This window comes from Felis catus, chromosome C2 (genome assembly GCF_018350175.1).
Source record: "Felis catus isolate Fca126 chromosome C2, F.catus_Fca126_mat1.0, whole genome shotgun sequence".
In the NCBI taxonomy this organism is placed as follows: domain Eukaryota; kingdom Metazoa; phylum Chordata; class Mammalia; order Carnivora; family Felidae; genus Felis; species Felis catus.
The window spans coordinates 68,065,573-68,091,469 of NC_058376.1; the positions used below are offsets into that span (position 1 = coordinate 68,065,573).

At 40.6% G+C, this 25,897-nt stretch overlaps 1 protein-coding gene across 1 annotated transcript; it reads left to right on the plus strand.

Moving 5' to 3' along the window:
* Positions 1-790: 790 nt before the first annotated feature.
* PARP15 (poly(ADP-ribose) polymerase family member 15) lies at positions 791-24,738 on the plus strand. Its single transcript, XM_045037021.1, is given in 9 exon segments — positions 791-1,936; positions 1,939-2,032; positions 4,637-4,786; positions 7,878-7,940; positions 11,024-11,191; positions 14,239-14,445; positions 18,795-18,928; positions 22,091-22,265; positions 22,577-24,738. Coding segments are annotated over 9 exon segments (1,335 nt in total). The 5' UTR covers positions 791-1,882; the 3' UTR covers positions 22,867-24,738.
* Positions 24,739-25,897: the final 1,159 nt, after the last annotated feature.

Genomic DNA, 25,897 nt, shown 5'->3' on the forward strand with positions numbered 1-25,897 from the left:
TTTGATGACTTCTCACCTCTATTCCCAGTTTAACTTCCACTTTCTTTTTTTTAGAATATAAAAGTAATACATGTACATTGGACAAAATACAGGAAGTACAAAGACAAAAATAAAAATTATAATCCAGCCATCTAGAGATAACTTTGGTGACCATTTTATTGCAATCCCTTTGAATCAATTTTATTCATACTTATTTCTTAGTTGAGACTCCTTCCAAACATTTTTTTAGTCCTGCTTTTTTTTACTTAAACATTTCCCCGTGTTGTTAGAAACTCTTCATAAACATCGCTTTTAATTGCAACAAGACACCATTCTTTATGTGACCATTCCCATACTATTGGAACCTTCTTCCTGCATGAGTTAGAATCTCCCTGGAATGTCCTCTTCCCTCTTAGGTTCCCTTTCTGACACCCTAGACCCGAACAAAGCCAAGAATAGCAGAGAAGCCCTAGTCAGAGTTTTTGGAGCTGTAGCTCTCTCTATTTCTCACCAGCTTACGCCCTAACTTACAGAAATGTATTTTGTACATTTCAGATCATGGCAAATATAATCAAGAAATGTTTGACAACTATGGAAGAGTTATCTTTTTCATCAATCACATTTCCCATGATTGGAACAGGAAATTTGAGTTTTCCCAAAGCTACTTTTGCTGAACTAATCCTTTCAGAAGTGTTCAAATTTAGTAGCAGTGCATGGCTGAAAACCTTACAAGAAGTTCACTTTCTGATACATCCAGGTGATAACGAAATCCATCAGGTACGGTTACGTATCTCTTCTGGTCATTCGGGCAAGTGAACCTAAGTGCAGTCAGATGTCTTTGTAGATCTATAAATAATAATGTTTTCACTTCCCTGTCCATAAGTGTTGGTTACTGATAGGGAGTTGTCGTAAGACTTATAACACTGAGAACTCATATAATCTTTCCCAGATAGTTTAGCAAGAGGCAAGATAATTTGTACTTAATAAATTCTTAGGAAAAAGCAGAAAGCTATTGGCATAAAATTGGCCAAGGCATTTTAACACTGACTGAATGAAAGCTAAGTCATGGCTTTATTTATAGGGAAAAGACCAACTGAGAGAAACCTCAAGAATTTAGGGTGTTGTTGGTGGTGTTGTTTTCGGGCTAGAATATAGCCAGTCTATCCAAATCTATGAGGGTCTTAAGCTAGAAACATCAGTAGAGTATTCAGTAGTAGAGAAGCAGTCAAAGCACAGTTAGTAAGTACTTAACCCCTGACACCTGACCTTGTAAGGTGACATTCCTTGAGATGCACTCTTTAGCTGATTGGCCCACTCTGAGTACTGAAATCTGTTTTTCACTCTTGAAAAAGTTATATTGATTTTATATAAATTGTGCTTAGTTATAGCAAAAATGCAAACAATATGAAAGTACAAAGAAGAAAGTTACCGCTAGGTTTGCATTTCAATTGTGCCATTTAAAGGTTGAGTGAGGCAACCTCTCTGAGTCTCAGTTTTATCATGTGTAGAGTGAATATGACAATAATGCCTTTTTGAGTTGATGCGGGAATTAAGAGAAGATGTATTTGAAATGTTCTGCATGGTGTCTAGCATATAGCAAGCATCAAAACTGGTTGCAGAAGTAGTTATTATTATCTTTTCGTTACCTGACTTTAAGGGCTATTGCTATAAACTACTAACATGAGTACTTTAAAAAGATATCAAATATAGTGTTCTTTTCTAAGTTCTTAGTTATTCTCAGGTATCTGAGATAGAATTGTGGGCTTTCCTTGAAATAAACTAAATCAGCACTGATATATACTGCGAAAATTCCTAGGTTGAACTGTAATCCTTTAATTAAAAAGTCTCTGGGTAAGTGGAAATCTAGGGAGAACTATTGTTCCTAAATGATGTTTGGTGATCAATGCTCCAAAGAATTGGATTGATATTTTTACAGGATATTGTTGTAGTCGGTAACTATATTTCTATTTCCAGGCATTTTTAGATGAATTCACTAAATGGTCAAGAGGAAATCCTGACAAGGACAGGATTCTCATGGCTGGAGATGGTCAAGGTCTGGCAAAGTTGTTCTGCTGAGGAAATTACTTCCCTCTGCTTCGTAGCTCTTCAGTGGTAGCTTAAGGCCAACAGAAGGAGGCAAAGCTAATTCACATGAGCAACAAATCAGTGATGGAGAGGGTATTAGAGCATGTGTTAGAGCATGTTCTGTTGTCTGAGCACACAAAGAATAAATCACACAGACCCTGTGCTACTGCACCCCAGCAAACTCTAAGCCTAGGGTGGGTGTTGGTCCGGTGAGGCCAAAGAAAAGAGACACCAACTGAGACATAGCTTTACTGGGGAAACTTATGTACAGGGAGTCCGGGAGTGGCTGACGGGATAAAGGCTCTGCTGCTGGGATCTATATGCAGCAAGTTTTCGTATCACAGCAACTCACCCTAGCAACTATCAGTGGCCCTTCCCCTCCTTGTGTGGCCAGCATTTCCAAGGAGATCAAGGCCTGACACTTGGACACTCTTCATTATAAGAGGACATTCAGGGTTGGCCAACCCCCCACAACCAGCCCCTGGCCTTGAACACTGAACAACATGCTCTTCTGCACATTCTGCCTGATGGGAATGTAGAGGGAGGACAGGATGTCTACATTTTCAAGATAGTGATTAACAGGGCCATTCAGGGGATGCTTGCACAAACCAGCTATCCAGCATGTACCATAAGGATACGAACCAAATCCCTGGTAATGAGGCCAGGGTTTCTAAGGTATGATAATTAAAGATAATTGAAGATGGAGGAACAAGACAGAGGCCAGGGGTGGGACCGGAGACCACTCCGTGGCTTCCTTGATCATCCCTGTGTGCTGCTTCACCCGCGGCAAAACCCCCACACCAAGTGGGAGGCCTACCTGGGGCTGCTGCGGGCATAGTACGCTGAGGGGGATGCCCTGGATGTGCTGGCCTGAAGCACTGCTCTTGCCTCCACGTGCTGTTGGCGCACATGTATGTGATAAGAGGCCGTGCCCCTGGAGAAGTGAATGTGCTGGAGCCTGCCTTGCCTAGAGTTCATTCCACTGAGGTGTGGGTAGCTGGGAGCAGGACCTCCTGGGCCTGTGTCCTCCCACTCTGAAGGACTCATCCAGTAAAGGCCTTTGAAGAACCACACACACGCATACATAACTAAAATACGTACGACACCCTAAACTTCACTGATTGCTTTCATATATTTTTTTTAAGTTTTCTTATGTTTATTTATTTATTTTGAGAGAGAGAGGAGTGGGGAGAGGGGCAGAGAGAGAGAGAGAGAGAGATTGAGAATCCCAAGCAGGTTCTGCGCTGTCAGCACAGAGCCAGATGTGGGGCTTGATCTCATAAACCGTGAGATCATGACCTGAGCTGAAATCAGGAGTCAAAGGCTTAGCCAACTCAGCCACCTGGTGCCCCTTCATATATATTATTTAATCTACACAATGGCTGCCTGGGCAGGTGGTTCTGTTGCCACTGTGTCATATTGAAGGGGAGACCTGAAGAGCTTAAGGGATGAGTATAAATGGCACAGCTAAGTTGTAAAGCCTCAGAGTGTAGAGTGGACGGTGATGTGCCAACACAGTCAAGGTAATTTCCTCCAAGCAGCCTCGATATGGCTACCCCAGGGAGATGTGAGGCAACAGGAAAAGCTCATGTTTGGAGATAGTGAGCTGTTGTTGAACATGAGACAAATGACCTAGTCACTGAGACCATTTCCATTTCTATAAAATGGCAATAAAAGAATCATTGGAGGTACACACTTTCAGTCACGAGATGAATAAATTCTTGAGACCGAATATGTAGCATGGGACTAAGGTTAGTAATAATGTTTCATACTCTTTTAAATCGATTTTTTTTTAAGTTTATTTATTTTGAGAAACAGAGAGCAAGTGAGGGAGGGGCAGACAGGGAGAGAGAGAGAATCCCAAGCAGGCTCTGTGCTGACAGCATGGAGCCTGAGGTAGGGCTTGGACTCAAGAACGGTGAGATCATGACCTGAGCCAAAACCAAGAGTTGGCCACTTAACAGGACCACCCAGGCGCCCCTAATGTTTCATATTTTTGAAGTTTACTAAGAGAGTAGATCTCAGGTGTTCTCACCTCTCCCGCATGCATGTGCACACACTCACCCACACACACAAAGTGTGAGGCGATGGGTACGTTACCAGCTCAGTTGGATAATCATCTCACAATGTATGTGAATGTCAAAACGTCACATTGTACACATTAAATACCTACAATTTTTATTTGTCAATCATACTTCAAAAAAGCTGAAAAAAAGTCCCCAAGAGGTGTAGGGATGACACGAGGGAGCATTTTGCCCTCTATCCTTCCTCTTGCCTTTCTTATAATGTTACAGCAACTTTTGCAGACTGGCAGATGGACCAATCAGATGTTTCTGCCTCATCCTATTTAACTCAGAAAATGATACTCCTACTGCTACCAAACATTATTTTCTAATTTCCTCAAAACAAACAAACAAACAAACAAACAAAAAACCCAGCAGCTTAACAGGCTGGGAGGCATGTTACTGTTTGGGTTTATACAGGAGAAAGAAAGAGGACTGGGAAGAGAATAAGGCCCCATTCTTTTTGTTCTTTCTCCAGCCACTCTTTCATTTGCTTGCTTGCTTTTCAGGAATCGTCAAGACTGTCTCCAACCCTGGGTTCACAGCATATGAAATGAAAATTGGTGCAGTTACTTTCCAGATTGCTACTGGAGATATTACCAAAGAAAAGGCAGATGTGATTGTAAACTCAACAACAAGGACATTTAATCTGAAATCAGGTATTTTATTTAAGCAATGTAGTTGACTGTAACTATTAAGATGACTCGCGTCTGGGAGGGAAATTGTGGCTAATGTTGCCTCAGTAGATGGAGCATATAGCAGAACATAGGTAAGCCCTGGAATTAGAAAGACCTGGGTTTGAATCCCTACTATGCCTCTCACCATTGTGTGGCCTTGGAAATATCATTTAACCTCTCTGAGCCTCAGTTTCTCTGCCTGTCAGATGTTGATTTCCCACAGGAGGATTAGACAGGGTGTAACCATGTAAAGGTGAGGTGTAACTGACATGTCAGATTTAGTCTCTGTTAGCTCTCGTCCCCACTTTAGCCCTATCAAAATGCCACACTTCTAATTTAGTAAGTTTAAGTTCTATTTTTTTTTTCCCTTTTTAAGAAAGTTTTATTTATTTTTAATTTTTTTTAATGTTTATTTCTGAGACAGAGAGAGACAGAGTGCAAGCAGGGGGTGAGGGTATAGTGAGAGAGGGAGACACAGAATCTGAAACAGGCTTCAGGCTCTGAGCTGTCAGCACAGAGCCCAATGCGGGGCTTGAACTCACGAACTGTGAGATCATGACCTGAGCCAAAGTCAGATGCTTAACCGACTGAGCCACCCAGGTGCCCCTTTTATTTCTCTTTTTATGTAACTCAGTGGGCACTCATATCTCACCTCTTGTAACTCTTCCCTTCTCTATGTCACACTGATCCAGAAATGAAACTCAGCCTTTTCTTGATTTTTCCTGGAATATCTGACCACCTCCATTGATGTAACACCTCTGAGCATGCCCTCTCCACGTCTATTCGTTTATAACTTACATACATATAAGCTTATGTTAATATATTTTTAATACAAAGCATTAAATTTGAGATTAAAAGGGTAAGATAATACATAAATAGAAATAGAAGTTTAAACATTTTCGAAACCGCAAAATATTATGGAACTTACTATGTGGAAGTGAATATGTAGAATATCCATCCAATGTATTGGTCATTCAAAATGCAGACATAAAGAACATTCAGTTATGTGAAACATGGTAAATTGAACATATGCATTTGTTCCTGCTACCTTGGAAAATTCTATTGAAGCAACAGTAAAGGAGGGGCGCCTGGGTGGCTCAGTAGGTTGAACGTCCAACTCTTGATTTTGGTTCAGGTCATGATCTCACAGTTCGTGGGACTGGACCCCATGTTGGCTCTATGCTGACAGTGAGGAGCCTGCTTGGGACATTCTCTTTCTCTTCTCTCTCTCTCTCTCTCAAAATAAATAAATAAACTTTAAAAAAAGCATCAGTAAAGGAAATAAAAGGGCATAAACCCACAAGGAAAGGGAGAGTCAGAGGGAGACCAATAATGAACAAGAGACAACAATGTACTTTTAGAATATGAGAAGCAGAGTGGTGAAAGCTTAGCATCAGCAGGAGAGAATGGTAGACCCTAGAGACACAAGAGTTGGAGGCAACAGGTACCTGGGAAGGCAGAGGACAAGTAAAGAGATGAAAACAGAATTGATGCAATTCTGGGGTGCCTGGGTGGCTCAGTCAGTTGGACGCCTGACTTCAGCTCAGGTCACGATCTCACAGTTTGTGGGTTTGAGCCCCGCATCGGGCTCGGTGCTAACAGCTCAGAACCTGGAGCCTGCTTCCGATTCTGTGTCTCCTTCTCTCTCTGTCCCTCCCCCACTTGTACTCTGTCTCTCTCTGTCTCTCAAAAATAAATAAATGTAAAAAAAAAAAATTAAAAAAAAAAAGAATTGGTGCAATTCTGTATGAGTAGCACTCACATCCTTCATTCTATCCTCCATCCATCCGATGCACCAGTAACTTCCCTTGCTCTTCCTTGGCCAGAGATGGGAGGTTTATTCTCTGGAGAAACAGAACCAGAGAGATTCTGGACTTAGAGCAGGAAGCACAGGTGAGATGAAAGGGGGAGCTGGATAGTATTCAAGTGAAAGTTTCTGTACTGAACCGTGAGTGCCCAGCCCCTGTCTTTGTGGGGCTCCCAGAACAGCACACCGGCTTCTGCCCTCCAAGACATGAGATCGGCGGAGCCCTCTGGGGAGAAACCGGCTGCCTTAAAGCCTAGTATTTACTTCCTGCTTACCTTACACTAAAGCCTACTAGTCAGCAAGCGTCGTTTACATGGTCCTCCCAAACTCACTCTTAAACATGAATGGACTGGTGAGGATCATCTGACATTTGAAGAACACCTCCATTATTGCAAAGTCAGAGACCCACACATACTAAGAAAAAAGGAATTTTTAAAAAAGAGACAATTCATAATGCACACACAGAATCAAAGAGACACAGTAGATAGATAGAGGATAGAAGATAGATTGTTAAAATGATAAAATAACTGATAATTATTCAATGCTTTCTGTGTACCAGATTCCACGCTAAGCATTTTGTATGCATTGCCTCTTTTCATGTTCAAATAACCCTGTGAGGGAAGTACTGTGCTAGCCTCTGTATAACAGGTGAGAAAGTGACTAGTCACATATTAGCCGGTAAGTGGTGGAGGCAACTCTAACAGTCTGTCAAAATGCATAGTCTGTGTTTTCAGCCATTCAACTCGGCTGTCATTAGTGGTGACCAAAGCGGTGAAGCCACAACCTTGACTGGAAGATTCACTGGCCTGAAGGCAGCTGCCTACCTGTGAAAAACAAAGCTAAACAAAACAAAAAATTAAAACCAAAAAGCTTATGCAAAATGCTCAGTTTTATTTTAGTTTTGAGATCCATGCTTCCCATTAGCATCAGAACGTTCATTTTTATATTTTTCAATTTTATCAGATAGTAAGGGTAGAATGCAAACAATTTCACATAACCGCAGAACTATCCCTGTACAAATGGAGCCTGTAAAGCTGCAGACACAGGAGACTGTCGGCTGTTGGGCAGCACCATCATGCTGCAGCTCAGATTGTTTATTGATCAGCTACTGAATGAAGGTTGCTATTGAAAAGGTGGGTTTTTCTGTGGGGGGTATCCATGAATTATGCCCCAAGGGGCTGGCTGAATAAAAGTCTAAGGTACAAAAGCTACCGTCTTGTATTGGATTTTAACTAATGCTTTTTACCACTAACATGTCTTATTTAGGGGTGTCAAAAGCAGTTTTGGAAGGTGCCGGACCAGCTGTGGAAAGTGAATGTGCTGTACAAGGTATGGTCACATGTTACTTTTGGCTACAATCTACTGCAAATTAGAGGGCTGAGTACTCTAATAGGACCTACGGGAGGAGTGTTGAGTGCTTTGGAAAAAGGTCGATTCCCTGGGAGAGCAGATACAGGTGGTGTAACTGTGGCCGTGTGGAAGATGTCCTTTCTCCTACCATCTCACCTGTCTCTTCCTGACTATTAAAAAGAACTGGGTCCCAATGGTCCGGGCTCAACTGTTTACTGAGGGCTCCTGGGCATGCCATCTAATCTGTCAGAGCTTTGTTTCTCTCATCTGTAAGATGACTCTACTAAGGAGGGGTATGGTAATGGCTGGCTCACACGTGGTTGTGAGGATCAGGACAATGAGTGTGAAAAGTTACGTAAACTGTAAGTGCTGTATAAATTATCTTTCAGTTTTCCCAACCCTGTTCTACTTCCTATAGCGCCACATCTACTTGCTGTGAAGAAATGTGGAGCCTGGGTGGGTCTGAGGTGTTTTCTGACCCCAACCAATTCTCCAATTCTAACACTATGTACCTGTAGAGTTAGCATTGGATCCCTCAGGGTAAAGGGCTCAGTCCCGCAAGACTTCCCCCCTTCAGACACAAGTCGCCAGTCCTAGGGGCTACCTGTACTTCTCACTCATCCTCTATATAAATTCACGCATTCACAAAACCCCCTTCTCAGGTCTGGCAGAAACCTAGAATGACTCATAGAACTCAAGAAAACACTATTTTGTTTTATTTTACATTTACCAGTTTATTATAAAGGATACAACTCAGGAACAGCCAAATGGAAGAGATGCAAAGGGGAAAGTATATGGGAAGGGACGCAGAGCTTCCCTGCCCTCTCCAGATGCACCACCCTCCCGGTACCCAGATGTGTTTACCAACCCGGAAATTCCCCAATCCTGTTTTTTTAGCAATTTTTATGGAGGTTTCGTTATGTGGTCACAATTAATTAAATCATTGTGTTTTTGATGGAGGTCTGCAAAGGTCAGAGGGTGGGACTCTGACCATGGCTTGGTCTTTCTGAAGACCAGCCCCCATTCTGAAGCTATCTAGCCTCACAACCCTCAAGAGTCCTCTCATTTGCTTACAAAAGACTTATTACTCAGGAGATTCCAAAGTGTTCGAGGAACTCTGTGCCAAGAACCATGAACAAAGATCAAATATTTGTTTTTTTATTATACCACAGTGGGGAACCTGTAAGAGTGATGCTAAACTATTTATCCTTCAAAGTCAGGACTCATGTCTTGCCAAGGAGACTATCAGCTACGAGCGTGATTTTAAAAAGTCACAAGATCTCGTGTTTGACAAACAGTCCCACAACTGACTTGCTTTTGTGCCTCAAAGTTCTATCTTGATAGCTCTCCTCTGATTAAGACGTTTTCTCTGGAATGAATGTATTCCTGGAGAGGGGTCAGAGGAAGGGAATACTGACCACTAACATGAGGATGTTAGCAGGAATTTGTGGGTTGGAAAAGCTAGCTGTACCTTGGAAGGCAGAAGCAGAGAATGAAGCAGGGTATCGAACAAGCTGGAAACCGAGGCTGCCTGGGATGGGACAGCCATTGGGACACCCGAGGGGCAGCAGCGAGTGCCTGGGCAGGGCGGGGTGGGCCCACTCTCCTCCTCCTGTATTTGCCAGAGGCCCACCTTCCTCAGGTACTTACTCAGTGCCTTAAAACAAGCTCTGGTGATTTCCATGTGTTCAAGAGCCCTCAGGGTGGAGAGAGAGGGAGGAGTTTTCATCCATTCACACCTCCACACCAATGAATACATTGCTTTTGTCTCCTAGAAAAATTAATCTAGCTAAATGAGCACATAAATTGCTCTTCTGGACAGCAGCTTGGGGGTTAAGAGCTCTGGACACTGACTGCTTAGGTTCAAATCCCAGGCAACCTTTGCTATGGACCTTACTTCTCTGAGCCTCTGTTTAACCTGTGAAATGGAGAAAACAGTACCCACCTGATAGCCTTGTTTTGAGGACTGAGTGGATTAATGCAGGTACAGTGCTTTTGAAAAGCACCCCAAATATCAACAATATAGTTGTTGAGTAAAAGAATCCTGCACATCAATCAGAATGGCTAAAGTTAACAACTCAGGCAACAACAGATGTTGGCGAGAATGCAGAGAAAGGGGAACTCTTTTGCGCTGCTGGTGGGAATACAAACTGGTACAGCCACTCTGGAAACCAGTATGGAGGTTTCTCAAGAAATTAAAACTAGAACTACCCTACGACCCAGCAATTGCACTACTAGGTATTTATCCAAAGGAGACAGGTGTGCTGTTTTGAAGGGACACATGCACTCCAATATTTATAGCAGTGCTATCAACAATAGCTAAAGTATGGAAAGAGCCCAAATGTCCATCAACGGATGAATGGATAAAGAAGATGTGGTGATGTGGTGTGTGTGTGTATATATACATATATATATAATGGAGTATTACTCAGCAATCAGAAAAAAAAAAGAAATATTGCCATTTGCAACAATGTGGATGGAACTGGAGGTTATTATGCTAAGTGAAATTAGTCAGAAAAAGACAAGTTTCATATGACTTCACACATATGAGGAATTTGAGATACTAAACAGATGAACATAAGGGAAGAGAAGCAAAAATAATATAAAACAGGGCTGGGGACAAAACATAAAAGACTCTTAAATACAGAGAACAAACTGAGGGTTGCTGGAGGGGTTGTGGGTGGGGGGATGGGCTAAATGGGTAAGGGGCATTAAGGAAGACACTTGTTGGGATGAGCACTGGGTGTTATACACAGGGGATGAATCACTGGAATCTATGGGAAATCATTATTGCACTATATGTTAACTAACTTGGATGTAAATTTAAGACTAAAAATAAATTAAAAAATAATAATAATAAGGGGGGGGGGGAAGAATCCTGATTGTAAAGAAAATGAGCCTGTCACAGTCCCAGTGAGGGAAACTAGCTAGATGGAGGGAGGCTGGACTTGGTCAGGAATCGTCACGGCTTTTCTGAGTTCAGCTGTTTTCATTTCTCAGTGGTCATCGTGTTGCTTCCTGTAAGTAATGTGCTATGTGTTTCCTTCTTTCTTTTGTTCCAGCTGTACAGCCTCACAGAGATTTTATAATTACACAAGGTGGATACTTAATGTGCAAGATAATAATTCATGTTCTTGGGGAAAATGATGTCAGAAAAACGGTTTCCACTGTTCTGGAAGAGTGTGAGCAGAGGAAGTACACTTCTGTTTCCTTTCCAGCCATCGGCACAGGTTTGCAGCCTCTCCTCACTCACAGATTCTGAATAATCCAGATTCCTTTAGACTTAGGCTCACTGTTCATGAACTCCATGCTGAGTCCAGGCAGTGATAGTGATATTAAACCAGAGTAGGCAAACTTTCAGACCCTGAGGGCCATCTATGGGGCCTATGCCTCTCTCATACATCTTTGTCCTTAATTGTATGTTCCCTAAGTATCTTTCCATGTTTGGTCCTTAACTTCATGGTTTTCTTATTGTTCATTTTTTTTTTCCTTTGGGGGATTTATTTGTTCTTATTATATCAGTTGCCTTTTCTGCACTGACTCTCAGATCAGCGTTTCTCCTTCTCCCAGATCTCCTCTGGGAGATTTCTGTTACCGGAAACTTTATATCAGAATCCAGATTCAACATCATCATCATCCCTTGCAAACAGCCACTTTTCTTAAATTTTTTTTTTCCAACGTTTATTTATTTTTGGGACAGAGAGAGACAGAGCATGAACGGGGGAGGGGCAGAGAGAGAGGGAGACACAGAATCGGAAACAGGCTCCAGGCTCCGAGCCATCAGCCCAGAGCCCGACGCGGGGCTCGAACTCCCGGACCGCGAGATCGTGACCTGGCTGAAGTCGGACACTTAACCGACTGCGCCACCCAGGCGCCCCAACAGCCACTTTTCTTGAGTTGCATCATTTCCTGGTTTCCTCCTGCAGGGGTGCCATGATGCCCCCAGCTGTTCTGTACCCTGCTTCTTTGTGCCCCCAGACCACACAGTCAGCACATTCTACTAAATCTTCCAGCGGTTGTTCTGTTTCAGCCTTCCTGTTTATTTCCAAAGCCTTAATACCTCCCCCATTGGGTTTACAGCAGCATCTCTCACTGGCTCCTCATTGGCACATTCACTAGATTGCAATGCTCTTTCCCAGGCCCACTGCAAATTCCTAGGGATAAAATCAGTGAATAGGATGCAGTCGCCATCCTTTAAGCAACAAGCTCAGGTCTGTCCTGCTCACAGTTTTGAGGAACACTTTCCTCCCCCATCTCTATCATAGCATACAGTAATTTCTTCTCAGTTGAAGGTGATGCTAATGACCCACCCCATGATTCATTCGTGCCCAATTACACAGGTTATTTATTTATTTAAAAAATTTTTAACATTTATTTATTTTTGAGAGAGAGAGAGAGAGAGAGAGAGAGAGAGAGAGAGAGAGAGGCAGAGAGCAAGGGAGACACAGAATCCTAGGCAGGCTCCAGGCTCTGAGCTGTCAGCACAGAGCCTGACGTGGGGATTGGACTCATGGAGCGTGAGATCATGACCTGAGCTGAAGTCGGAAGCTTAACTGACCCAGCCACCCAGGTGCCCCTACACAGGCTTTTTAAAATGGACTGAGAGGGCCCTAATGAAGCCATCACATGGTTATATGATTTAGTAAAGCTTCAGAAGTAAGGCATTTTAACCACTGTGGGTTAGGATCACCGTTTCTTCCCACTTTGACTCCTCAGACTTTTCCTGGCACTGGGCATTGGAGAGGCTGCAAGCATTTTCGGAATATAGTTAAGGAAAGTTGACTTGAGAATATGATTTTCAACATTTTAAAATTTATACTGTGTTGTGATTTCTTTTTTTTTAGTCTAAATATTCACTTATATGCATAATTTTATATTTTTATTTTGTTTTGTTTTCCAAGATGTATAAGTTTCAAATCCTACAAAACCTGGACCCACCCCTGACTCCTAGTTTTCCCATCTTGCAGATAAGAACTTAAAGTATTAAAGCACAAGGTCATATAGCTAGTGAGCAGTGTAACTAGGTTCAAATCCAGGAAATCTGGTCTTTACATTGCAACCATTACATTTTTTTTTATGTTATGTGGGTTTTGTTACCATTTTGCCCTTTATTACTATATTCTTAGCTGCCACGTCCTTATGTCTCTTAGCTATTACCTTCTATTATCATCCCAATTTTACAGATGAGCAAACTGAAGTTTGGAGGTGTTGTGGGCTGAGTTATGTTCCCCTGGCCAAATTCATATGTTGAAGCCCTAACCTCTGTACCTCAGAATCTGACTGTATTTGGAGATAGGGTCTTGCAAGAGGTAATTAAGTTAAAGTGAGGTCATCAGGGTTCTCCCTCATCCAATACGACTCGTGTCCTTGTTAGGAGATTAGAGCACCCATAGGTACAGAGGGAAGACCACGTGAAGACCTAGGGAGAAGACCACCATCTACAAGCCTGAGAGAGAAGCTTCAGAAGAAACCAATCTTTCCAGCACCTTGGTATCAGACTTCTAGCCTCCAGAATTGTGAGAAAATACATTTCTGTTGCTTAAGCCACCAGTCATGGCAATTTGTTATGGCATCCGTAGCAAACTAATGTAAGAGGGATCAAATGACTTCCACAAGATCACACAGCTAATCAGTGGAGAACCAGGGCATAAACCCAGATCTTCTGCACCCAAATCACCTGTTCCTTTCTCTGTGCTTCCAAAGCCCTTTAGTCAGAGACCACCAGGAGCACGCACTGTAAAGAACCACACAGCATCTCACCAAGGGGTTGTTAAGGAATCATTGAGGGATGTGAGCTTGTGTTGGGTGACTTTCTGGCAGTCTAGGGTAAGTGGGCTTTTGCTCTGGATTGGATACTTGAAGGAAGCAGACATAGTTCTATGACTGGGTATCTTACCTGGAACAGGAGAAAGTGTGGCTGAAGCCATGATTATAAATGAGGCAGCACTTGCTCATATTAGTCAAGATGGAGAGTGTTTGGCCATTTTTGTGATTTGGCTGGTGTTCATGTTTTTATCTGTGGTCAGACATGATTATTCAGTGGTGGTTTTTGACTTGACTCATCACAGCCACAGAGTGGTTACATTTGATGCTGTTCTATGAAGTTGTTTGAGTTCAGCCAGAGAACGCCAACACCCAGCTATGAGCACCAGATCTGTTCTGGCTGTTAGGGGCTGTGTTCTTTCTTGGCACCAAAAACTGCATCTGCCAAATATTATCACTTGACTAACACCAGCTAAAGCTTCTTTTTGTCATCTAAATTTTTTTTCTTTTTCAGGCAACGCCAGAAAAAACCCAGTCATAGTTGCTGATGACATGATCAGTGCTATTGTAGACTTCGCCTGGAAACATTCCACGCCATCATTAAAAAAAGTTAAAGTTGTCATCTTTCTGTCTGAACTGCTAAATGTATTCTATGACAACATGAAAAAGAGAGAAAATTCTGCATCACCCGTCTTTCAGTCCACATTCTTCGAGACTGCATGTAAGATGTTCTTCTTTAAAAAGATCACGTGGTTCTCTCTCATATCACTTAGCAAATGTTTAGATATTAATGCTCAGTGTTTTATCAGTTTTAGGATTTTACAGACAGCCTCCTATAATATGTGGGAAAAGTGCACGAACTATGGAATGCAGCCTCCTGTCAGCTGATTATTCTTCTGCGGGGCAAAATTACTCCTGGGGAAACAGGAATAGCAAAGGAACAGGAAGAGGATAGAAGTGAGAAAGCAGGAAGAGGAGGATAGGCTTTGAAAATCCTAGCTAGTTGTCTCATTATATACTTATTGATTAGTGTTACTCTCAGTGTCCCTCGTAGCTGTGAACAAGTGGACCAATACTGGTTTATTGATTATCTACCACCAGACAAGTTAGCCTGGGAATAGAAGCAGATGCAAGAAGAGAGTGGTCAGGGTCATTTGGTTGTGCTACTTCATGAGCAGGCAGATTCCCAGCTGCTTCTCTGTAAGGTGTGTGTGTATGCATTATGCTTAAGCATCTGTGTTGACCTGCCCCTCTGTCCCCCATTTTGTGGCTTCTGTACTGCCTAGAAAAACAGCCTCCTCTTGCGATCACTGTTTTTGTTTATTTGGAGCACTCACTCATAGAGCACTGTGAGTTTCACTAGTGATGAAATGTACCTGTCATCAGGAGCCTCCCTAAACTGGAAATTGTTGTCTGACACTACCAGTAGGAATTTCAGTGCTCTCTACACCTATTTTCTTTTTTTTTTAATTTTTAAATGTTTATTTATTTTTGAGAGAGAGACAGAGCACTAGTGGGGGAGGGGCAGAGACAGAGAGGGAGACACAGAATCTGAAACAGGCTCCAGGCTCTGAGCTGTCAGCACAGATCCCAATGCGGGGCTCCAACTTGGGAACTGGAAACGGTGAGATCGTGACTTGAGCCAAAGTCGGACACTTAACCGACTGAGCCGCCCAGGCACCCCTACACCTATTTTCTGACAACTGTTCTTCTCAATGTGCCTCCACATACAGCATATGTAAGAGTTACACACACACACACACACACACACGAATGCACTAAACAGAAATGAAAATAATAGTTGGATCTGTTAATACTCTTGTAATAGCAAATAATAGAAAATCCTATTTAAACTGGCTTATGCAAAAAAAATGGAATTAATTGGCTCACATGACTATAAAGTTGACTCATACCTGGCTTCAGGTCCAGTTTGATCCAGGTGCTCATATTATATAATCTAGACCCTGACTTTATTCATCTCTCACTCTCTTGTCAGCTGTGTTGTCTTTAGGCTTAGGTTTCACATGGTGAAAAATGGCTGCTAGCAGCTTCAGGCTCATATCCCTATATGGTCAGGTCCAACAGGAAAGAGTATATCCTGTGGCAATATATACTTATCATCAGGAACATGATGCCTGGGAACAGAGGTGTTCACATATAGCTGAAATTCTGATTGAATCAGCTTAGGTAATTATTGCAGCGAGGGAACTGGCATTACACTAATTAGCAATACAGAGTCTATATGCTCTATACTTGAACTGAAAGGGATCACTCTCCGAAGCAATGGGGAAGGGTTGTTCACCAAAGGAAATTCAGGATGCTTTTATCAGAAGAAGGGGAAAAGGCTGCTGGATAGTTAAAAATTATAATACCTACTAGAGTATCTAGGGATTTATAAATTAACATGCCCCCCACTTTGGTCTTTGTAGAGGAAAATTTGTATTTAAATACAAGAGCAATAAGTCATTATCAGTAAAGTAAAAAATTAAGAGAAACTGGTTCATCCATTCCCTGCTTACACCGAGAATTTAAATTGACTTATGAAATTTACAAAATAGACACGAAAGTTAAAGAGACAAGCAAATAAAAGCTAACTAAAATGAGTAGACCAGTGACCCTATGGCACTTGGAGCAAAAACAAACAACAAAACTGCCTTACATAATCTTCGTTGTTAGATGAAAGTAATAATGCAGATAAAATGTCAGATAAAAGGAAGTTTGTTGGCAGACACACAAACTTGAATTTTAGTAAGAATTTATCATGTGGACTTCTTTAAAAAAGAATTTACAGAGGACAACTTTGAGTTGCATTTGAGCCGATGGTCCACAATTGCTTTTCCAATGCACATTAAAGCTTTGATTGATTCAGAGAGCTTTTACTGAGCACCAGCTGAATATCAGACACTAGAGACATGGACTTGAGAGTCGTGTAAGTAGGTGGGAGTTGAAGCCATTGAGTGTGGACTGGATTATCCATGGAGGCTGTGAAGGTGGAGAGAGTAAAGGCTGAAAGCAGAGCCAGGATTCTTGGTGTATAATTCCACCTCCACCTGTGGAGAGGAAACTGAGGCAGGGTGCACAAGGAGAGGTGCAGGGGGGCATTTATCCCAAACATCAGGAATGGGAAAGTAGAGTGACATTTATCTTTTTTTTTTTTAATTTTTTTTTTTTTGCAACGTTTTTTTATTTATTTTTGGGACAGAGAGAGACAGAGCATGAACGGGGGAGGGGCAGAGAGAGAGGGAGACACAGAATCGAAACAGGCTCCAGGCTCTGAGCCGTCAGCCCAGAGCCCGACGCGGGGCTCGAACTCACGGACCGCGAGATCGTGACCTGGCTGAAGTCGGATGCCTAACCGACTGCGCCACCCAGGCGCCCCTGACATTTATCTTTTAAAAGAGATTTATAGGAAAAGCTCTTGGGAAAGTGACTGGTGCATGGTAAACACTTAAAGAAAAAGAGCCATCGTGTTATTTCCCATGAAGCACTGGGCTGCAAGTCAATAGAACACAATTCTGTTCCTTTGGATGGAGGCCTTCCATGTAACAATGGATGTGTGAATATTCAGCCTTCCTGGGACTAGGTTTTCTCATCTCTAAATTGTCCAACCACAGTCATCTTTTGTCCACAGAGTAAGGTAGCACGGTTTGGTGTGGTTTAAGTGTGTGACTTAAGCTGTAGCTCTCCATAAGCTTTACTCCCTCTTTAATATACCTCTGGGATGTAGGAAAGATCAAGATTAATTGTTTTTTTGAGAATAATAACCATGTTAATAAAGGACTTGGTATTCCCTAAAAGTGCTTTCACACCTTTCATTATGTTTTAAATTTGAAACAATCCCATGAGGTGATAGAGCAGATTGTATCAGTTCCATTTTGCAAAAGAGAGCATGAAAATTCACTCAGAAGTGGTATTACTTGTTCCATGTCTTATGGCTGGTCACAGGTTGAGGCTGATCAGGTCTTCTGATTCCAAGCACTGGTATTTTCTGCTCTGCAAACTCATGACATGAAAGAAGAGAGAGCCCAAAGAAAAACTTTACTTCCCAGGCTTGCTTGCTGTATTCAGAGAAAAGAATGTAGCAGGTCCAAGAGGACTCTAAGACCTAGGACTAGACATGATGAGGCCAAAAGATCTGGAGGGAGTGGACAGTGGGAGAAAGGAAAGAATTTAATTTGCAGAAACAACACACTCTGTTGCTTAAGTATTTAAAGCAGAATTTGAAAAGAGCTTCTAGATTAGGGTTTGATGTTTCCTTTTGTCATCAGAACTTCATTCCCTGGATAGACTCGCTAAACAGGAAGAGAGTTCCTGGATTATTATATCTTTCACTAACAATGAGCAAATTCTGGCTTTGTTTGTAAGGAGAAATCCTTTGGCCTTTATCTGTGGTATTGTGCCATTTTCTGGCATTTTATTCTCTACTACAGTCTGTCCATATTTCTATTCATCAAGCCATCTCAGCAACTTGGTGTGTAGCCTCAATGTGTTAGAAGGTTCCGGAAGCCATTGGAAAGCAAAGGAAAATTTTGAGCATCATCATCTTATATGAAAGCTTTCACTTAGAATTTCCACTGTTTTCTTTATATAGTGCTTTCTCTATTTCGTGTAGAAGATAGGGTACAAAACAATGTGTTTTAAATAACTTTGGCAAGGTACATGTTTCAAAAGAAAAATAATAAAGGACCACGCTAAATAAACTGATAAATATGAAGACATCAATAAATCGGGTTTCATGTTTATAATCAGTTTCTTATGGAATTAATTGTGCAGCGCTGTCTAGGAAAATTATAATTTCAAGCTATAGTGAACCTAAGTTTACCTAAATATTTTAGCTAGGCATTAATATATGTCATGTTAGCATCAGAACCATTCATTTCATCTGTGTTTGACAAATTGAGGATGATAAAAGAAGCAACGATGAAATGTATAGCTTTTTGTTTTGTTTTGTTTTGTTTTTTCTCAAAGACCAGGATTAGATGAATGAGAAAAAAGAGCATAGGAAGTGCCCTGATTTTCAATGGTCCCTGGAAATGGATATTGTGTTTTCACCAAATGTTAACTTTCCAGATAATATTCCTGAACACTGGACTGACATGAATCAGCAGCTGTCCTGTGTGATCGAACTACAACCCGGACAGTCAGAATACGACACCGTAAAGGACAAGTTCTCTGAGACTTGTCTTTCCTACAAAATAGAGAAGGTAATATTGTGCCTAAAAAATTACTTCCTTCAAATATTGAAGAACTAACATCAAAGATATCTTTTTAAAATAACACTCTTCCTTCCTTTATGCCTTACTAGATTTATTTTAATTTGACTCACTCAAGCTCCTAGACTTCAAATCTCATGGTTCCTTCCTTAGCAGTAATGAAGAAGATTCCCAAAAGCGACATATATATGTTTGGATCCTTTCACTTAACAATTTACAAACAAACTCACTCAAACTGATTGAACAAGAAGAAATGTATTTGAAATTAATGGAAAGTCCAGAAGTAGGATGGTCTTTGGAACAGTTGAATCCAGTGACTCAGTGATGTCTTGGATCCAGTTTCTCTGGCTTTGTCACCTTCATCCGAAGGCTGGACTCCCTTCATAATTGTGGGATGGCTGCTGGTGGCAATCAGGGGGTCTCTATGTCCTCCATTCACATACCATGGAGGGGATACAGCCACTGGCTTTGTGTTGAATGTACCACTACAGCTAGTCTGTGTTGGGAGAGTGCTATGTGCTGACTGGCTTATACCTGGGCTATCAGATGCCATCATTGTGTGATCTCATCATGAGATTATCCAGATTGGTTAAACCCAATTAGGCTGCACCTGGGAGCTGTAAGTGAGGCCATCTCCACCCAACCAGGAGTTGCTGTACAATGGCAATGAAGTGGAATGGATGTTCAGATTCTCACAACATCCACTATGCTGCATAAAAATTTTAGCCAGTACAGGAATTTATTAGGTCATTATCATACCATGTATGTCAGAGCAGGGTATGGAAATTGATATTTCCATCCTAGTCATTTAAAAATCTAGCTGCTACTTCCATACAACAGTGTACTTAACCATATTATAGCACTTAAGAAATTGTGCTTTCATAAGCTTTCACATGCCTGACTGCTCCATTACACAGTGGGCTTCTTAAGGTAGGAGTTGCGTTCCTAGTACATCGCACGGTAGCTAGCATATTGTAGGACACAGTACCTACTAAATGAACTTAATTCCTGAGAAAGAAAGAGAATCAAAAGAGGGAGACTCTTGCAGAAAGGAGAGAATTTAAAGGAAGAGATGCTTCATTGATGTTAAAAGATGTTGAGAGTACAAGAACCTCATTCAATTGTGTTTACCCAATATCTCCAACTTTCTTGGCTCTTATCCTTCTATCATATCCATTTTGAAACACCTCAACTTTGGATTAATTCCATAGCCTACTTTCTCTCCTGCTGCCCCTGGATAAAATCATTATTAATTCATGGTCCCCAACCTCTGCAGCACTGTCCGGGTGCCTGAAATTTTTATTGCTTCCTCCAGTCAACTCCCTCACGCATTCTCCATTGCAAAATTTCAACACTCTCCTTGAGGTCTTCATCTGTCTCAAAAAAAACTTTCCCTCCTGCTTTTATTACTTGGCTCCTCCTCAACATCTGCTACAGGTTACCACTCCATTCTTCTTATTTATGTATTTGTTTTTAATTATTTACTGAAATTGAGGAATAACTGAAATATATTAGTTTCAAGTATATAACATGATTTGATATTTGTATATATTGCAAAATGATTACTACAATAAGTCTAGTTACCATCCATCATTATACATAGTTATGAAAATTTTTTTTTCTTGTGATGAGGACTTTTCAGATCTACTCTCTTAGCAACTTTCAAATATGCAATTCAGTATTATTAACATAGACACCATTCTGAGCATTTCATCCCCATACTTACTTCTTTTATAACTAGAAATTTGTAAATTTTGGCCCTCTTCACTCATGTTGTCTACCCCCCCAGCCCCTGCCTCTGACAACCATCAATCTATTTTCTGTATCTGTGAGCTTTGGTTTGTTTTTTGTGGGTTTTGTTTGTTTTAGATTCCACATGTAAGTGAAACCATATGGTATTTGTCTTTCTCTGTCTGACTTATTTCACCTAGCATAATGCCCTCATGGTCTATGGCAAGATTTCATGCTTTTTAATGGCTGAATAGTATTCCTATTCCTATAGTATGAATTCCTATAGTATGAATTCCTATAGTATGAATATAGGAATCCTATATTCCTATAGTATGAATATATATATAGTATATTCCTATATATAGAATATACATACATAATGGAATTATATATATAATAGAATTATATACATATATATAATGGAATTATATATATAATGGAATGCTATTATGGAAAAAAAAATATATATATATCACATCTTCATTATCCATTCATCTATCAATGGACACTTAGGTTGATCCCATATCTTGACTGTTGTGAATAATGCTGAAGTGAACATGGGGGTGCACTCGATCCTTCTTGAACTCTCTTCTTTTGTTTCTAGAACATCATTCTTTCAGATTTCCTCCTCTCTCCCTAGACCTAGATTATCTGGATCCTTTTCTTATGCTTTCATACTCCATGTGTATTCTCCTAACCCATCCCTTATCACTCTGGGAGGTAGTGATTTTTTTTTCTTGTGTTTCTCCCCCACTAGACTGAGGGCAGAGATCCAACACAGTGCTTGATCCATAGTAGATGTTCAATAGATGATTACTGAATGTATGTTAATAAGTTCATTTTCTAGAAGGAAATAGAACTGTAGGGAATGATATTTTTAAAAAATTTTCAAGAAAGACAAAATTTCAAGGAGGGGATGATTTATGGTTTGAAATGTTATTGAAGGTCTAGAAAGAAATAGTCATTAGATTAGGCAGTTACGAGGTCATTTGTGACCATAATCAGAGCAATACAAGAAAACTGTTACTGGAAGAAGCCAATGGAATGGGTTTAGAGATCAGAGGGCGTTAAGGAAATCATTACTTGACAAATGTTTGAGTAGAAATTTGAATGTTAGTAAATCTCCAGGAATTCCAGGTAAACATTTTTATGTAAGTTATAAGTTCTGTTATATAAAGTAGATAATAATCAGCACTATTACAAAGTATAGGTACTCTTAACCTAGCCTTTTTCTAAAGGTGGAAAGCTACCTATTCTCTGAATTTGCTGTTTATTTGCATTTTATTTTTCTTTTCCTTCTCATTTCCTTCCTCCAGTCCTCCTGCTTCTCCTCCAAATTGCTTTTTTAAAAACCCACAACAAACACAATATACTGAGCTCTAAAGTCATTTTCAAAGCGTTTTGCTTTTTTGTCATTTGCAGATAGAGAGGATACAGAATATATGGCTCTGGAAGAGCTACCAGATAAAGAAAAAGCATATGGACATCAAGAATGGCCATACAGATAATGAGAGAGTCCTATATCATGGGACAGCTGCAGACTCAGTGCCATATGTCAATCAGCACGGCTTCAATCGCAGTTATGCTGGGAAGAATGGTAAGGAAGTGAGTAATCTGGCCAACCAGAATGAGGTGAATGATAGTTCTAGCGTTGATTATTAACACCCAAGCAGTGTAGAACCATATATGGCAGCCATATTGTCATTGTCAGGATAAGGCTCATTGTGTGTCACCAGAAAGGAGGATGGCAACCTTCTGAGGATAGATGGAGTAAATTTTAGAAATGATGAAAAGTGGTTTTGGTGGGCAAGAACTACATTGAAAAATTTTTGTGTCAGGTTTGGGCTTGGTTCTACATACTGTGATAATTTTATGTTCTTAGAAAGGCTTTTGTGTTTCTCTTTACAGCTGCAGCCTATGGAAAGGGAACTTATTTTGCTATTGATGCCAGTTATTCTGCTAATGATAAGTACTCCAGACCAGACAGCAATGGGAGAAAGCATATTTATGTTGTGCGTGTACTTACAGGAGTCTACACACTTGGATATGCGGGATTAGTTACCCCTCCATCAAAGAACCCTCACAATCCCACAGATCTGTTTGACTCTGTCACAGACAATGTACAACATCCAAGCCTATTTGTGGTGTTCTCTGATAATCAGGCTTACCCAGAATATCTCATAACTTTTAGGTGTTGAAAAATAGGGGTTGTTTTTTTTTTAATCTCAAAGAGATGATTTAGTCGTCTATTCACAAAAACAATTTATAGGGGTTTTGTCTTTGCCTTTGGCCTGTTTTTATAGATAAAAATCTGTCAGGTGCTAAAATGCTGAAAACAGCCTTTTAAAAATGCTCTATTGAAATTTGTAGCATACCTCTCTTCAGAGCACATTGATGGGTGGAAGCTAAGAAATGTAAATGACACAATTATAGCTACAGCTATTTACAGACAGCAAGTCTGTAGGAAAACAAAGAGCACATTACTTTTTTCTAGCAGAGAAAACTTAAGATGAATCACTTTAAAACCAAGCTGTTGTCCTTACAGAACATGTTAAGACATCAAACTGTGTTGAGCTCAACTGTACTATTAAATGAATAGGCTGCTGTTGTGCATCTGTAATAACTGTGAATTTTGCCTCCTTAAGAGGCAAGAATACTTATTAGCTAATAGCTTATTAGCAATAGCTCAGCTTTTAATGACAGAATCAAAGAGTATTACCTCAAATCTGTTGTGGAACAAATCAGGCAAAAATGTGTTGTACCATTATCTAATGCTACATAACAAATTACTACAAAATTTAGTGGCTTTTTGGGTAAGGAATTCAGGCATGGCTTAGCTGGGTCATTCTAACTTAGGGTCTCTTGACTCAGGAAGTTGAGTCAAGATGTTGGCAGGGGATGCAGTCATCTGAAGGCTTGACTGGGGCTGGAAGATCTGCTTCTATAGTAAATCACTCAAATAGCTAGACAGCTTTTGCTGGTTGTTGGCAGGAGTCCTCTCCTCTCTAGACTGCTTGCAGCTGGCTTACTCTACAGTCAACAATTCAGGAGAGAGAAAAGAAGAAGCCATGATATCTTTTATGATCTAGCCTCTGAAGTCATACTCCATCTTTTCTACAGTAACCTATTGGTTACATAGATCAGCTCATTCAGTGTAAGAGGGAATTACCCAAGGGTATGGACACCAGTAGGCAGGGATCATTGGGGACCATCTTAGAGGCTGTATAAATGAGTGAATGACTAATACTTTGATAAAATGTTAGCAGTGAAAAGAACTCTAGAGGCCATCTAGGCCCACTGTCCTCTCATCTTTCTCTCTCACCTTCTCCTACTCCCAGGGCCAAAAGTCCTTTAGCCTCTGCTTGACCGCTTCTAACACTCCACATCTTAAGGATATTCCATTTGAGACAGTTCTAATTATTGGAAAACTCTTGTTTACATTGAATTGATATCTGTTCTTCCGAATCTATTGCCTGCTAATCACTGTTCCACCTTCTGGAGGATGCAGTACATATCTCATTCTTTTTACAGATGGTGGCCCTTCAGATTCATCTCTTCCTTCTATTGGAGTTAGGCAAATTCTTGAAATGTTTAGCAGATTATTTGTCCTGAAGCATCATTTTTTAAGAGTTGAAGACTTTTAAGATGGGTTTATATCATAAATAAGCACATGCACATTAAAAAGAGTGACGTATAAAGAAAACAGCACTCTTCACCATACTCTATCACCCATAACTGCAACATTCAGAGGAAACCACTGCCAACGTTCTTGTGCATTCCCTTCTAGTTTCTTCTACATCCACCTTCAACAAAGTCAAAATCACACTTTATTCAATTACTTAATTATACAATATTGCATCTACCTTTTTTCATTTAACATTGTATTACTCTCTTTTTACTATAAACATAATCTTAATCGCCAAGTTATTCCACTATATATTTTCCTTCTATGTATATATAATTATAAAGTCTTAAAATGTCATAGTCTTTCCTTATAGTTTAATAATCCAGTTTTTATTTTGAATATATCTGTATTATTTCCCCCATGTCATTAAATATCTTACATATAATTTTGATGATTGTATAGTATTTCATTGTATGTTTCTACATAAATGTCATGTCAAAGTAGGGTGCCCTATATTTCTAGAGAAACATATGGTTGGATTATGAGGTGCAAAGGACCATAATCTACCTTCAATGAGACACCACCTCCTGAACTTCTTGAGGGAAATAAAGACCTAGAGAACAAAGCAAGGTTAAATAACGCTCTGCTACTACGTGGGCCTTGGCTCCCAGCTCCAGTGTAGAATCCTAGTAAGCCAGGTTGAAACATGGAAGGACTCTTTTTACTTAGGTTAGGTAGTAGTACTGCAACTACATTGCAGTTGACTTGCAGTGTAAACTGCTGTCTTCTGTTTCCTCCAATATTCAAGGACTCCCCACTTGATTTTGCTATACTCCCACTTCACTAGAAGACATAGAAGTCTTGAATATAATACACCCATGCTATTAAAGTTGTGATCGTTTCTTGAGAAACAAAATATAGGCCAATCAATTATTACATAGTTATTATATTTTTGAAACAGAGAGAGAAACCAAGTGTCAGCAGGGGAGGGGCGGAGAGAGAGAGGAACAGAATCCAAAGCAGGCTCCAGGCTCCAAGCTGTCGGTACAGAACCCGCAGTGGGGCTCGAACTCACGAACTGCGAGATCATAACCTGAGCCAAAGTCAGACGCTTAACCAACTGAGCCACCCAGGCTCAGACACCCCAATAATTATATAGGTATTATAAACTCTACCTTCCACCAGTCTGAAGCCAAATCATGTTTTTCAACCTTTTATGTCTCTCTCCTTCCCAGTTGGCTTAACATTCTCTAAACATATGACTAGAATAGTCTCTACTTCTCTCTTAATAACGCACTGTTCCCAGTTAACAAAAATTGGAAGGCTTTAACTTTGCTAACTACTGATGAACTAGGTTTCTTTTCTATGGATTTCCAGAGTTCAGGCTGATGGTACCTGATTGATCTGAGACCAGAAAACCTAAACTACAATTGTGACTGGTAGTCAGATGGCTTTACTCTCCCATATATCTTCTCTCCTTTTCTCTGTTTACTTCTTTTAGCATCTTTCTCCTTCTCATTCCTTTCTTTTCCCTCTAATCCTTCCCCTTACTTGTGGGAGGATGAGGACACACATTCTGCTTGAATGAATCAGAGGAAACATTT